Source organism: Oryzias latipes, chromosome 7 (assembly GCF_053564925.1).
Source record: "Oryzias latipes strain Hd-rR chromosome 7, Olatipes_Hd-rR_3.1".
In the NCBI taxonomy this organism is placed as follows: domain Eukaryota; kingdom Metazoa; phylum Chordata; class Actinopteri; order Beloniformes; family Adrianichthyidae; genus Oryzias; species Oryzias latipes.
The window spans coordinates 21451467-21465840 of NC_136243.1; the positions used below are offsets into that span (position 1 = coordinate 21451467).

Below are 14374 nucleotides of genomic sequence, written 5' to 3' on the forward strand. Positions count from 1 at the left end.
TTAGTAAATAATAATTTGGAGCAAGGAGTCAAAATAAAGGGCAAAATGAATAACTTTGAACACAAAAGTCGACACAGTTTCACAGAACGAAAGCAGTAGAAAATGTATTTCCATTTTACAACATAATTACACAGTCATAACAAGTTTTATAATCAGTCTTTGAAATCAATCCAGCATTTCATATAAAAGCACATTCACACAAACTGTATGCACACACTAGCTACAATCTCACAGGATAGCATGAACAATTAATATTGAAACAAAATGTACATGGTTGTTTTCTTTTTTCCTCCAGTAAAATTTCATAATCCGAGCAACAAAACCACCTGCTTCACAGCAGACAGAGAAAAAAAGTTACTTTACAGTTCACAGCTAATCACAACTGCAGTTGGATCTATTTAGACTTCCTTCGCTTGGCTTGAGTGGGGCTTGCTGCAGTTTCTGTAATAAAAACAAAAAACTTCTGTATGTAGGAAGAGATAATATCTTTCAAATTCAGATGAATGTTTCTACCTTTTGCGGCGGAGCTGGTTTGAGGCCTTGCTGATCTCTTCCTGCTGCTGCTGTCTGCTACTGGCTCCTCATCCACCTCTTTCTCAGCTCGGGAGCTGCGCCTACTTGGTCCCTTGGGCTTTTCCACTGCAGCTCTGAGAGAAACGGATATAAAAACAACAACGAACAGGAAAAAGAAAGACAAGGTACAGGTGTGTTACAAACAAGCCAGGGTGTTACACTACTGCTCTAGTCAGAGCAAACTAATACCAATTAGGACTGTGCTGTTTTCCTCATCTACCACAGATGCCGTCCGTCTTCATCCTGACAGCATCCACTACGTTGACATAGTCACTGCTTGTGTCTTTGAAGCACTAACACATTCAAATACATACCTTGGGACTAAGTTGATGGGCGTCTTTCTTTTCTTTGCCCATCTGTGATAGAAGTGGAAATGCAGCTGTAAACTATCAACAGCGCTGAACAAGCAAAGCTTCACTTCCCCACCATATATTATTTCAATCCCAGGAAATGAGATGTATTCTCAGAGGTCATGGTAACGACCAAATTAATTTAATCATGAGCTTTTCCTTCAGTCATACATTGTATATTCATGTAACTGCCCGGCGAACATACACACCAAATGCTGAGGCCTTTGTTTAACACAAACCCCATGCTTAACCAAATAAACTCCCTGAGTTTTAAAAAAAAAAGCATTTTTGTTAAGAATAAAACAGCTTTTTCAAGATCAACACTAGTGGATCTAATAATCTCAGTAAGTATAAACAATCCCATTTTTTATTGTATTTTTTTAAGGAATGCAATGTTGACTCTTCTTCCTCAGAGGGTTTACAGTGTACTTTGATTTATTGTTCCATGCAGCAAACGAGGAAGAACATAAAAAGTGAGTACAGAAAAGTAAAATGACTGTAAACAAAATGTCTCATTTTATGGCATCCACTATTAAAAACAAGCAACAGTTTAAAAAACAGAGAAATCATATTCCTAAAAAGAAAGCAGTATTTCTTCTTTTTGACATAAAATCCACACAAATAATTTTTGAAAAGGACATATTGGGGATGTCAAAACAAACCTAATTCCTTCTATAGAGGTGCAAAACAATAAGAAGCAACATTAACAGAAAATATGATATGTATGGTTAATACAGCTTTGCTTAAATATTACTCCAACCGAATCTTTTGTGAATGGAAGGTTAAACATTATTATGGTGCTGAATGTATTTTGTTACTTAGATTCTGAAGTAACAGCTACCTTACCTTCTTGTTAGACATCAACATAACACTGAGAGTCAAGTATAAACATAACTCAAAGCGTTTCCCTAACCAGACAACTGACTCCACTAAATTGAAGCCATACAAGGTGCTATCAAACAGTTACATAAATAAAGCACTTGGTTATCTGGTTTCTGTGTTTACACTGTTGAAGTTGTGCTAACATTAATTTGTAACAGTAATAAAAATCAAAAATCATTCACTGCGAGGCTTTAAAATTAATTTAAAAGACCCTTTCAGATGAAAAAACTTGCTTTTTGGTGTTTTTAAAATTCTTGTGGCAATTTTCTGATGAGGACATATATAAAGAATAATAAGATTAAAATTGTACTTCTGTGTGTCTTTATTTCAATCACTGTAAAGCAGTGGCAGACATAAAAATCTGCATTAAAAAAGAGCTAATTTGTGAAACAGAAAATAGTGAGGGGAATGCTCTGCGCCAACGGTCCTGCCAACATCTCAGAAGCAAATTTCTAATGAACTACTGCTGTCCAAGAAAATGACAATTTTATAATTAAAGGATGCTTTTACAATTGATCAAAAGATTATTGGAATGGGTCTTTAGAAATTTAGCTTCTAGTGAACTAAGGTCAACTGAAATGGACTTTTGCCACCAAAATTACCTGATGAGGAAGAAATGAGTTAAAATAAGCCTGTACCACATCAGTTCTAACCACAGGTCCACATCATCCCCCCATTTGAAAGGTACAACCCCCGCAGATCAGAAACAGTTTGATCCTGGGTCACTGGTAAATAAAATAACTTCAGTCTGCCAAAAAGTTTCAGGCTTCAAAACACAAATCACAAAAACAAAACTGCTAACAGAAACGGTTAGAAGAAAACATTATTTCTATCTGCATGATGTCCATCTGCCCTTAGTAATAAATAAAATATGATACTACCTCAAGCATTTGCAGTGCAAAGCTTTTACAAATCATCCTGTCAAAAGTCAAAAATAATTGCCCCTATACACCAAACCAAGTTTAAACATCACTTGTATTATTTTTTTTTTAGAGCACAGTATTGACTCTTCCCTGTTAAATTTCATGGTACTCCTTTGATTTGCTGTTCAGCACAACAAATAAACATAGAAGATAAGTGAACCTGCAGAGCTGACAAGAAGGAAAAATGATTAAAAAGATTCTTTTTTTCTATTATTCATTCTTGCTGATTTTTAAAAGGTGCCCAAAAGTTGTGTTGTGTGGCTACAAGTAATCAAACCCTGTTGAAATTTGTCATCAGGTCAACGCAATACACTTCAAAAGTATAGGATAGGCCATTTTCCCCCCATAAATTAACAGTTATAAGAAGTAATATGACATGACACGATTTGACGTCATGACAAACGTTTGGTGTGTAAGGGATTAAATAGTCACCTATCAAAATCTCAGAGCAAGAAAACAAAACAGAAAAGATTCTGTTAGAGATCTTACGGTTGCTCAGAGCCTGTTGTTGCTTCGTCACCTAAAAATAAAACACAAAGACAAAAACATTTGTATGCCAGATAGGTCAAGGTTTTTTGTTGATCTGTAGATGGTTATTTGGTCAATGTTTTTTATTTCATTAGCAATAAAAGAAAGATAATTACCCATCTTCTCAGAGGAAACAGGTTCTTGTAGAATGTCTTGTTGTAGGGCTGAAGGTGAATGGAAAAGATAATAGCACAGCTAAGAAAATTGCAAAATCTCAAATGTTTGTGAAGCAAAAAAGTATGTATAGAAATGTAATTAATTGGTTTTATGAAGTAATTTAGTTGTACCTTTTTAATATTTAAATAACATTTGCTCTGACTTGGAACATGCTTAAAAGTTCTTACCAGGGCTGATCCGAGTTGCTTCAGCAGATACTGCAGCTTGTGGCGTGGACGGCTCAGCTGTTGAAGGGTCTGACTGCACCGACAGGACTCTGCTGGGATCAGCAACTGGTGATGTATGAGTCGCCTCAGCAGATCCAGGTGCAGCAACAATTGGAACAACAGATGGTACAGTACTTTGCACAAGAGTAACCGTTGATAGCAAGGCAGCAGATGAGACTCCTGGACTAGTACCAACTACAGTTGGCATAGGAGCTTGAGAATTTACAGTTGAGTTTGGGAGCGATGTCGTAGGAAGCAGAGAAGTAGGGCCAAGAGTCTGATTAGGAACAGAAACCTGGGTAGAAACTGGGACCGGTGAAGATTCTACAGGCAAAGGATTGTTTGTGGTACTGGCAGTAGTATTGGGTGATCGTGCTTCAGTCGGGGTAGCTAGACTAGCAGGTGGAAGAAACACCTGTGGTGGCCCAGCCCCCATAAAACCCTGAAGAGACTCACCAGTGCTGGAAACAGGAGCTGGTCCAGATTTACCTTTTGCTTGGGTAGGAGGAGATGGTGATATGGGGCTCTTACGGAAACTGCCAACAGTTCCAGAACTGGAACAGGGAGGTGTGGACAAAGGTGTCTGAAATGGGGATGATGTTGTAGCGCTTGAGTGGGGTGGAGGTTTCCAGAGTGCAGGATTAGATTTCTGAGACAAAGTGGTCTCATTTTGACTTTCTGCTTTTGTTGCTCCTGGGTTGGTTTGGTGAGAAGCTAGGATAGCACCAACTGGAGTTGTGGATACTGCATTAGTAGCTACCTGAACCTGTCCAGCAAGCGTTCTATTGGGCTGAGAGGGAGCTATATTAACCCCTGATGGCTGTGTGGAATTTAGGGCAGGAGAAAGTTGGATGCTTCCAGTAGGCATTTGGATAGACCCTACCATGGTGACTGACTGAGATACTACTGAGTTATTAGGAGCCACAGAGGAGCCAGGAACCTGGAATATTGGATTAATAAATACTGGGGTTGTGGTGATAAACTGAGGTGGTCGAGGGCCAGGACTCTGCTGTCGGATATCCTGAGATCTTGAGTTTTTGTTGGCAGCAGCCATCATGGTGGACACCATCGATGTGGGGGTAGAAGTTATAGGATTGGAGGTGACAAACACTGTAATCTGGTTGGAGGAAATGGTGGTTGAAGACGCAGGGATCTGTATGACAGAATGAACGCTAGACATGGGTTTGGGACTTGGGCTCGGTTTAAGAGCAGAGCTGGGCGGGTTTAGAGCAGTGCTTGAGTTGGAACTAGCATTTATAGCTGAGGCAGAACTGTTATGACTGGAAGTGACTGTACAAGGGCTTGCACCTGTGGTTGCATTAGTGTTTGTACTAACTGAGTTGCAATGGGAAGATGTGGTATTTACATTTGAATCAGGATTAACAAGACTAGAGTTAGCAGTTTGGGTAAAGCTAAGAATAGTATTGGTATTTACATTATTAGCAGAGTGAGAGCTGGGAACTGATGTAAGTTGCTGCAGGTTTGGATTACAAGTGGGGACTTGAACAAGAGGTTTGGGATTCTGTTCAGTTTCATTTGCAGCGGTGGTAGTAGCAACATTCATTGACCTTTCTGTGTTCTGAGAATTACTGTGAAGTGATGCATCTGACTCCAAAGTAGATTTGGGACTGTGTTTTCCACCAGCAGGAGTATTACTCTTTGAGGGGCGAAGAGGCTTGTTTGACATAGCCGTGTTATCCAGTAACTGGTTGAGGGAAGTTGGAGCTGTTCTGAAAGATGATGAAATATCAGGGTTATGTGTGGGTACCGGTTGTGTCAATGGCCTTTCAACACTACCAGTCTGCCCCTCCAAGTCAGCTTTGGGCTGTCGTGGTGCATGAACATTTGTCATTCTTGAGGCTGATAAGTCTCTTAAAGACTGAGACTGGGGCTGGGGTGTGTGTTGCTGTTCTGTAGTAGTTGTCCCCTGATTTTCCCTGACTCCATCAACAGGATTTCCATGAGGACCTTGCAAGGCACTCTGCATCTGTTGTGCCTCCATACTGCCACTCACTTGTGACATCATAGATACTGGACTTGGAGGTATAGAAGAAGGGCTTAAAATCATTGCTTGCCCTTGAGGACTGACAAGTTGCTGCTGGTGGGGAGGGCATGCAATGCTCATTTTTGCCCCCTTCTGTCTTCCTGGACTTGGTGTGGCTGATTTGCGACTAGAGGCTGGACTTGACCGCCGACTATTGCTAGGACTTGCCCTCTTACTTTGCCCTCCAGACACTTTTTCCTGTTTAGTACCTGAAACTCCTACACCAGAGGACAAAGACTGCTGATTATTAGTGTTATTTCCACCAGAGCTGCCGTTGCCGTTGTTTCCTGTTAAAGTCAAGGTGGGTGGAGCCTGTCCAATGGCTTTGAGAGTTGTTGGGTTCAGCCCTTGCTGATCAAATCCCCTGTTAAGGTTTGGCTGCCTTGGAGGCAGAGGAATGTTAATTTTTGGAGGAAACAGTCCAGCAATTGAAGCATTTAGTCTCTCAGGTGAAAGATTAATTTCAGAAGGTTCAGTGCTCGGTGGACGGTTTGATGGAGTGAGGGGATGGTGGTAAGGTCTGGGGCTGGCTCTGTTCGGAGTTTTAGGCCTTGAACTCTGTGAAGTTGTAGGAACATTGGGGAAATGATGGCCAGGCATGTGCCCTGCTTGTTGAGGCAGCGTGGGTAGTTGCTGTTGGGGACTGGATCCTGTGTGTTGAGGCATTTGTGTTGAACCAGGCCCTTGTTTTATCATGTGTGTGTTCGAGACCTGGCTGGTTGGAATTTGTTGGGACCCATTTCCTGGCTGTAAACCAATTTCTGAGCCCCCTTGTCTGTCTTGTTTTGAGTGGGCACCTACAGAAGCCTCCTCAGATCCAGAGCTTTGAGCCCCCGGCCCTAAATCAGGGTGGGACATTCTTCGTGCAGCCCCTGCAAGCTAGAAATTTAAGGAAATATAATCTGCGTTAAAATTTCCTCCAAGAGAATCAGAGGATGGGATGGGAATATGAAAATGATGGTACTACTAAAAATCACCCCTTACCTGTGGGTTTACCATCAGAGGCATCCCTCTGGGTTTATCAGGGGATGGTGGTACACTGCCATGACCTTGCAGGCTTATCATTACAGGCATGCTGCTTTGCTGTGAACTGGGATGCCTTTGAATGTCTGCAGGATTGCCCATTCCTCGAGGAGGAAGCTGTCCTCCAGTGGAGATGGGCATGCGATTTTTTGATTGCTCCTGTTGCATTTTTATCAGCATCATCTGCTGCTGTTGCTTGATAAGAAATTAAGATTAAAGTTTAGTCGGGTGGTTAAAGTGCGTCCTGAATTAAAAGAAACAATCTAGGATAAAATACCAAATCAAAAGTCTACCTGCTGTTGTAGGTGTGGCTGCTGAGATTGCTGCTGCTGCTGCAGCTGATGCGGGTGCATCTGGGGTTGACCTTGACCTGATGCTTGTGGCCCTGTCATCATCTGTGATCCTTGAGCATTCTGGAGCCCCTGCATCTGCATCATCGGCTGCTGTTGCTGCAATTGTTGTTGCTGTATTTGCTGCTGCTGCTGTTGTTGTTGTTGTTGCTGCTGCTGTTGTTGTTGTTGCTGTTGCATTTGCTGCTGTTGTTGTTGCAATTGCTGCTGTTGTTGTGCAATTTGATGCTGTATTTGCATGTGCTGCATCTGTTGTTGTTGTTGTTGTTGTTGCTGCTGCTGTTGTTGTTGTATAAACTGCATGGGGGCTTGTTGCAGTACCCTCTGCTCTCCAGGTTGACCAGGGAACCCTTGGAAGTATAAAACAGATCAGTGATATAAATTATGATAAATGTACAATTTTTAGAACAAAAGAGCATTTGCATTTTAGTATATTGGTTGTTTTAACAACAAAACAAGGAAATGAACTAAGTTTAGTGTTTTGTTAGTTTGACTACCTGGAGGTCTATTAGCAAAATCAGGAAGCTTCTGGCCAGCGTTGTCCAAACCCAAACCTTGGTCCACACCCAGATTAGGCAATTCAGAATCTTCCATACCAGCAGCAGCATCAAGACCTCTATAAGGATAAAATAAAAGTTTATTTGGTTAAATAAAGAATATGCTGTTGACACAGGACCTGATGAAAGAAGAAAACATGTTTTACCCAAGCCCCTCTACTTGTTGTTGTCCATCCCCCTCTTTGGGTTTTTTCTTGCGTGGTGGTTTCTTCTTTTTAGGTTTAGCTGGATTTCCTCCACCAGCACCTTGCTTTCCTCCTGGTCCAAACTGGCTGGCAGATATGTCACTTTGCAGCAGGTTGACCAGCAGTGGGCTAGTCAGTGTAACATCTTTATTGACGGGAAAACTACCTTGCTGTCCACATGCCCCTCCAATTGGCATCTGACCTGAGAACTGAGAGTTGAAATTCATGCCATGACCAGCAAAGTGGCCATTTCCCATCTGCATATGCTGAGGGCCACCCATCATGCCTTGCTGCTGCTGCGCCTGCATGTCTGGGACCATTTGCTGGACTCCCAAGTCACCTGTGCCACTATTTGGGTCCCCAATGGTATGTTGGTGTTGCTGAGCTGCTTGTTGCTGTTGTTGCAACATTGCCTGTTGCTGTTTCTGCTGTTGTTGCTGCTGCAGCTGCTGCTGCTGTTGTAGCTGCTGTTGGATGAGATGATGGCCAGCAGGTAGTCTCATCTGCTGCCCATGCAGACCCATAGTTTGATTAGGATTATTAGGGATGGGAGCCTGCTGTGGCTGTTGTTGTTGACTGATCTGCTGATGGTGTTGCTGTTGTTGTAGCTGATGTTGTTGCAACTGGTGCTGTTGTTGCTGTAACTGTTGCTGTTGTAGTTGAGCCATCTGTTGTTGTTGCTGTGGAGTCATCTGCTGTGGGGGCACCTGTCCCTGGAACTGCCCCATGTTACCAGGAATATTTGCGGATGGGCCTCGCATCATCTGGCCCGGCATAACCCCAGCTGGAATCTTGCCTCCGAATGCCTGCTTGTTTCCTTGCATCTGGTTGGCAACCATTTGTTCCATCATCAAGTTTTGCTGCTGCTGTTGCAGGAGCATGGCCTGGTGCCCCTGGCCTCCAACCATCTGACCCTGCCCATGCATCACCCCCTGGCCTTGCTGTGGCATCATTTGCTTAGGTGGGGTCATTCCACCTCTCGGGCCTTGATTGATAGGCCTTGAAAGGACAGTCTGACCTCCACCTTGACCTTGTACCATCTGGCTGGGGGAGGAGGACACAGGCTGGGCCTGATGCTGGAGGCCCATCATCTGGGTCTGGAGGCCAGGTTGCTGCTGACCCATACTAGGTCCAGCAGTTGTGCATGGGGTTGGACCTGCCATGCTGCTTTGCACACCCATGGCATTGGGTTGAACATGAGGTGGTCCCTGCATTGAGCTGGGAGTGGAAGGTGATGGTTGAGGCCCTGATGTAAAATACAAAGGATAGCATAAATGGTTGCATATATCATGGTGTTAATTCTGAAATTATAAATAGTTCTCAACAAAAACATATAAAGCTAATAAAAAGGGGTTTGCTAATAAAAGAAAAAAATAGACTACTATAATTATTGAAGACTGGTGTATTTAAGAAAAATGGATCCCAAGTGACACACAGAGACAAGCTTCAATTCATTTGTTAAAGACTTACTCAAATAAAATATTGTGTTTTTGGTGTTTAATGCATTTGCTTTTGACCTTTTTCTCATGATGGAGGCCATATATAAAAAAGAAAATTAATCTCAAAAATGCATTTCTGGGTATCTTTTTTCAAACTGTTGTAAATGAGGAGCAGACCAAAAAACTGCTGTTTGATTACGAGCTTATTGTGACATAGAAGCTCCTATTGGCAGGTCACAAGTTCCCTGCTCCTCTCCATTCTGATGCATCTACTTATAAACCACAGATCCATGTACGTCTTCATTTTCCTTGTCTGAACTGGCATCTGGCTCTAAACTGTACGGCTGGATGGCTCCAATATTGCTCGTCATTTTTGTTGCACAAGTACTGTCAGGTTAGGGATGTAAGGGGCTGTAAGGTAGTGGGAGAGCGTGGTAAACAGATGGGTGACGGGAAGTGGGAGGGCGTTTGCTCTGCACCAACAGTCCCACCCACAACTCTGAGGCAAACTTCTAATTAACTAGTGCTGCTCTGCAGACACTATGTTCAAGAAAACAACACAGGTTTTTTGAAAATCGTAATTAAAATATCACTGGGAACACTTTTACAATGGCTCTAAATATGAGTGGGGCTTTAGGATTCCAGCTTTTGAATGTAGACTTCTTCGATTGATTTAAAATCCTTGTTTTCCCCTTTTTCTTCTATTTTCTGTTGAGAACTCTTACTTTGCTCCAACTCATTAGATGAACCAAGTGTTTAGCTTAACATTAACGTGTCTTTTGTTAAATAGAAAACCTGTAATCTTAAATAAACTTAATGTGACACTGACATACCAGATAAACATTTTAAAATGAGTGAAGTTAAAGAAAAAACAAGAACGAGCCTTTCAGTGTGAAGGCTAAAGCTATTAATAGCAAATTAAGTGTTGACAAAGCATAATTAAGAATGAATTGGAATGAGCTGCAACTGCCGCATCGCTTCAAACTAGGTAATTATTTAAGGCATCAAACATGGTAGACAACATGCTCAATTGTGCAACATGATGTTGCAAAATGGGAATTGTTGCATGAAGTGTGTTGTACCATTTGATGTGCTACAGCACAGAAAACGAAGTGAAGTAAGTGAAAATGTGATACAAATGTGATGCCATGTCAAATTCTCTAACCAGTCTGAGCTATTCTGATAGTAATTCCCATTCTGGGTTGATCGAAACTTCCCTATGAGAATTCCACCCTCAGTTTCTGAGCAGACAGCATTTAAGCCACTACCTGCAGCAAGTAAAGTCAGATACTTTCTACATCATAAAACAAGCATTTTTCTTTTTGTTTAGAGATCTGTAGAAGTTTTACCTGCTTGAGACATTGCTTGGTTGGTCTGCAGTTGCTGAGTTGCTCCTCCACCAGGAGCTCCTGGAGTGCTAACACTCACCTGACCTTGAACAAAGTTAGATGTTGGAAAACCCATGGGACGCTTTGCCATGCCTAGAATTGATGATTACAATGGTCATTTTGGATAAAGATGATCAAGAAAAAGTGAACTTCTTTGACAGGTTGTTTTTTTTTCCATTGGAACAACAAAATACTAACCAGAGTTACTAACCTGGGTGAATTTGGCCCCCCGGTTGTCCATGCTGGGGCATTCCAATGAATCCTTGCTGCATGTTGCCCTGTTGGCTGAGGGCTGCTCTTCCTGGTGAACCAACACCCTGAGGAAAACCCTGTGGAGTTGTGGGTCTCTGAGCCATCATAGGAGGAGTACCTGGAGAGCCCTGCTGAAAAGGAGATGAAGACGATCCAGGCGACTTAGCTGCGAGGTTGCCCTGTGGTCCAGAAGTTTGTGGAAGGGGTGGAGGGGGGCGAGTTAGTCCTGTGACACCACCAGGTCCAGCCTGTTGGCCTTTAGGCTGAGGGGCAGCAAACTGGCCCATTCCCGGTTGATGTTGTTGCTGTAACTGTCCCTGTCCCATGGCATTGAACACCTGCCCAGCCTGCTGGCTGCCAAACGGATAAGGGGGTGGAGGATGACTGGGGGTCTGTACAGTAGCTAGGGAGGGTGGCCTTTGAACCATCTGGGGCTGAGGTGGGTGTTTTCTCCAAGCTGGACCTCCTTGGGCTGCTGGTGGTGGTAAGATGCCAGAGGGCAGCTGATTCCAGTTAGGAGGTGCAGCCATCTGACCCGAAGGATTGAATGGAGGTCGAGGTCCAAGCTGGGAGAGTTGAGCTTGCTGCTGGGCTTGCTGCTGCTGTAGTTGCTGCAATGCAGCAGGGTTGATTTGTCTGCCTGCCTGCAGAGCTTGCATGTGATGGGCAGCTTGAGGAGGCATAGAGACTGAGCCATGGAGACCAGCCTGCTGGTGCTGAAAATGTTGCTGCTGCTGCTGCTGTTGCTGGATGGACATACCTGGCATCATTGGATCCATCACATCTATGGAATAAGGAAGACTAGACTTTTATGACATTATCACCAAGTCATCATACAGATCATATATATATATAGACATCAATGTGCCTCATTTAAGAAAAATAAAAACCTAAACCTGAACCTGTTTGTGAAGGTGGTCTTTGGATGCGAGGATGCATCTGTCCACTGCCTGGTAACATATTCTGACCAACCATGCCAGGTCCAGTAGGAACCATTGATGGATTAGGCATCCTTAACCCTCCTGGTCAAAAGGAGCACACAAAAAACAAAGTTTTTATTTTTACTTTTGTAACAACTTGATATTAAGGGTTGAAGACAGTCATGAATCAGTAACAACTAAACTAGATTAATTGTACATACAGCTGTTTACAATCACAGGAAATACTGTCAAAATGATGCCTTTAGAAGTCATTTGGGAGGTTAGTTCAGCAAATCCATACCTGGTCCAGGCTGGCCTGGAAAGCCACTGTCCATTCTCATTTGACCAGGTGCAACCATTGGTCCATTCACTCTAACTTCTGCACCTCTATTTGGTCCCACGGCCACATTGATGGCACCTTCCCCTAAAATTAATGACACGGAAAAAAATCCAGCACAATTATGATTGAGGTTTAATTAAAAAATATATAATTTTCATAAAAAAGATTGTTACCCTCTATCTGCACAGAGAGAATCCCCAAGTCTCGAAGCTGCTGCTGATTGTTTTGTGCCAGCAGTCGGAGTCGTTCTGCAGCATCCCGAGGAATGTTGAAGGTAACACGCACACTGTTCCACGGCTCCACATGCTGTGGCTGCAGTGTTTCTGAGCCTACAAATGGAAAATTGTATCCACATCATTAGCATCCAAACTCACAAGTCTCTTCTCTTCCTCCGACTAGCTAAAACAGATCAAGATGGACATACATCATGTCATTCAACAACCCACATCAATAGAAAATACACTTTTTTTTAATTAGGAGGCATGTACGTCATATTTGTTGTCAAAAATATCAGACATTGCCATACATTTATAATAGTTAATTTGCACTTAATTAATTACTTTTTTTTAATTTACTTATCCTCTTTTCACGTTAATGACCTAAAAGTCAAACATTTTGCTCATCAGTAGTTCTAAAGAACAAAGTTTGAAATATGGCAGATTAACCCCTCAGACATGTCCAATACATGCATCTCTACCAGTCTATGAACTAAATGTTCTGATGCTATCACTGGAAATGAAAACCGTCTACAAGACAAGATGCTCACTAAAGAAGTGGTTCAAATCCAGATCTGATGGTTAGGACATGTAACTACCGAAAGTAGTAGCACCTTTTAGACAATATATTGCGACCAGCTACTAACAATAAAACAATGTAACAATGGTACGAGTATATTATTCGTTACCTATTACATGCCAACATCTTCAATTAACAAATGCTCTGAAAAATAAAAAGCATGTGGAAAATTGTACATAACATAATAAAGGTAAAGAAGTTAAACTAACCCATGTCAAGAATGTTGGGTATTCCACTGAGAACCGTGTTAAGTTTTTGACTGAAGTCCTCATCATCCATATCCCCTTGAAATGAAACAAAAATTGTGATGTCCTCTTGCGATCCACCATTTTCATCCATGACTTCCTGCTTCATAACATCATCTTCTGTGGCACTGTGTTCGGGACAGCTGTCAGCATCTTCGCCTGCATCCTCCTCCCCAACACCAGAATCCCCGTCTGATTCATTGTCAGGTCCAAGGTCCTCAGTCTTCTGGGGCATCACCGGCTCAGTGTGTTGGTGTGGCATCCTCCCCTTGTACTAGGAGGGGTGGTGTAGGAGGCTTTATGCTGCGATTCAAATCAAATACAGTTGATGGTAAAAAGTTAAACCTACCGCTGTTAAAAAAAAAGAAGTGATTCATAAAAAGAGAGATTTTTAGCAATAATTCTAGGTGGGGCATCCTAAAAAAATAAAATAGTTTTCTTCCTATTTAAAAAAAGAAAAAAAGCTAACAACTATAGGAGAAGACAACTATTGCAGAAGCAACACACTTGCCTATCAAACAGCAAAGTGAGATGATTTTCAAATCTTTATTTTACACTCGTGTCATCATAGCAGTCAGTTTCACAGCACAAAACCCCTCACAGAGGGTCTGCTTGAGTAAAATGATTGGCCTTGCAGTAGTACGGGCCTCAGCGCAGGAGCTTAGCGTAACACACATATATATATACGAAGCAGAAACGTAAACTTCGTTTATGGCATTTTAATGCACACTCTTGGGTAGTTGCATACTAGTGTTTGCATATCAAAGTTATACATTTGTGGACGCATTACTAAAAATAATATATTTATCGACTAAGCGGATCCTGCGGCTTCTCCCAAAGTCAGCTAGCAAATGTCAGCTATGCTAGCTAGAAAGCGTAGCTGATAATAACTCGTGAATGCATTAATGCTAACGTTGTTGCTTTTCACAATGGTTTAAATTAAATTCTAGCACATTATTCTGATTAAACAGCGACACGAAGAAGCAAAAGTCTTACCAGAAGTAATCATCTGAGATAAAGTTGTACCACTCGACATCTGCTTGCTAAACTGGCTAACAAAACACGGATCTCAAAGGCAAGTTGCAAACCATGGCAATTTAGCTTCCGGTTGGGGTTTTCGAAATAAAAGTCAATGACTGAAGCTTACCAAAACTATTTTTATTTTGAATTACCCTAAAAATATTATCCATTTAGAAC

The 14374-nt window shown here is 42.1% G+C and overlaps 1 protein-coding gene across 4 annotated transcripts; it reads right to left on the reverse strand.

Moving 5' to 3' along the window:
• Window positions 1-77: 77 nt before the first annotated feature.
• ncoa6 (nuclear receptor coactivator 6) lies at window positions 78-14312 on the reverse strand. 4 transcript variants are annotated; one of them, XM_020704712.3, is made up of 17 exons: window positions 14174-14312; window positions 13142-13480; window positions 12311-12466; window positions 12099-12221; window positions 11780-11899; window positions 10837-11661; window positions 10587-10718; window positions 7760-9044; window positions 7554-7672; window positions 7000-7406; window positions 6668-6895; window positions 3601-6562; window positions 3373-3420; window positions 3218-3248; window positions 888-929; window positions 514-647; window positions 78-441 (listed from the first exon to the last, which is right to left on the reverse strand). In XM_020704712.3, the coding sequence occupies exons 2-17, from the start codon at window positions 13437-13439 to the stop codon at window positions 395-397; spliced, it is 6957 nt and encodes a 2318-aa protein (XP_020560371.1). In that variant the 5' UTR covers window positions 13440-13480; window positions 14174-14312; the 3' UTR covers window positions 78-394. The 4 variants fall into 4 exon arrangements, with proteins under 4 accessions (XP_020560371.1, XP_011475497.2, XP_078806699.1 ...); XM_011477195.4 differs by having other exon boundaries at window positions 6668-6901; XM_078950573.1 differs by lacking the exon at window positions 888-929.
• Window positions 14313-14374: the final 62 nt, after the last annotated feature.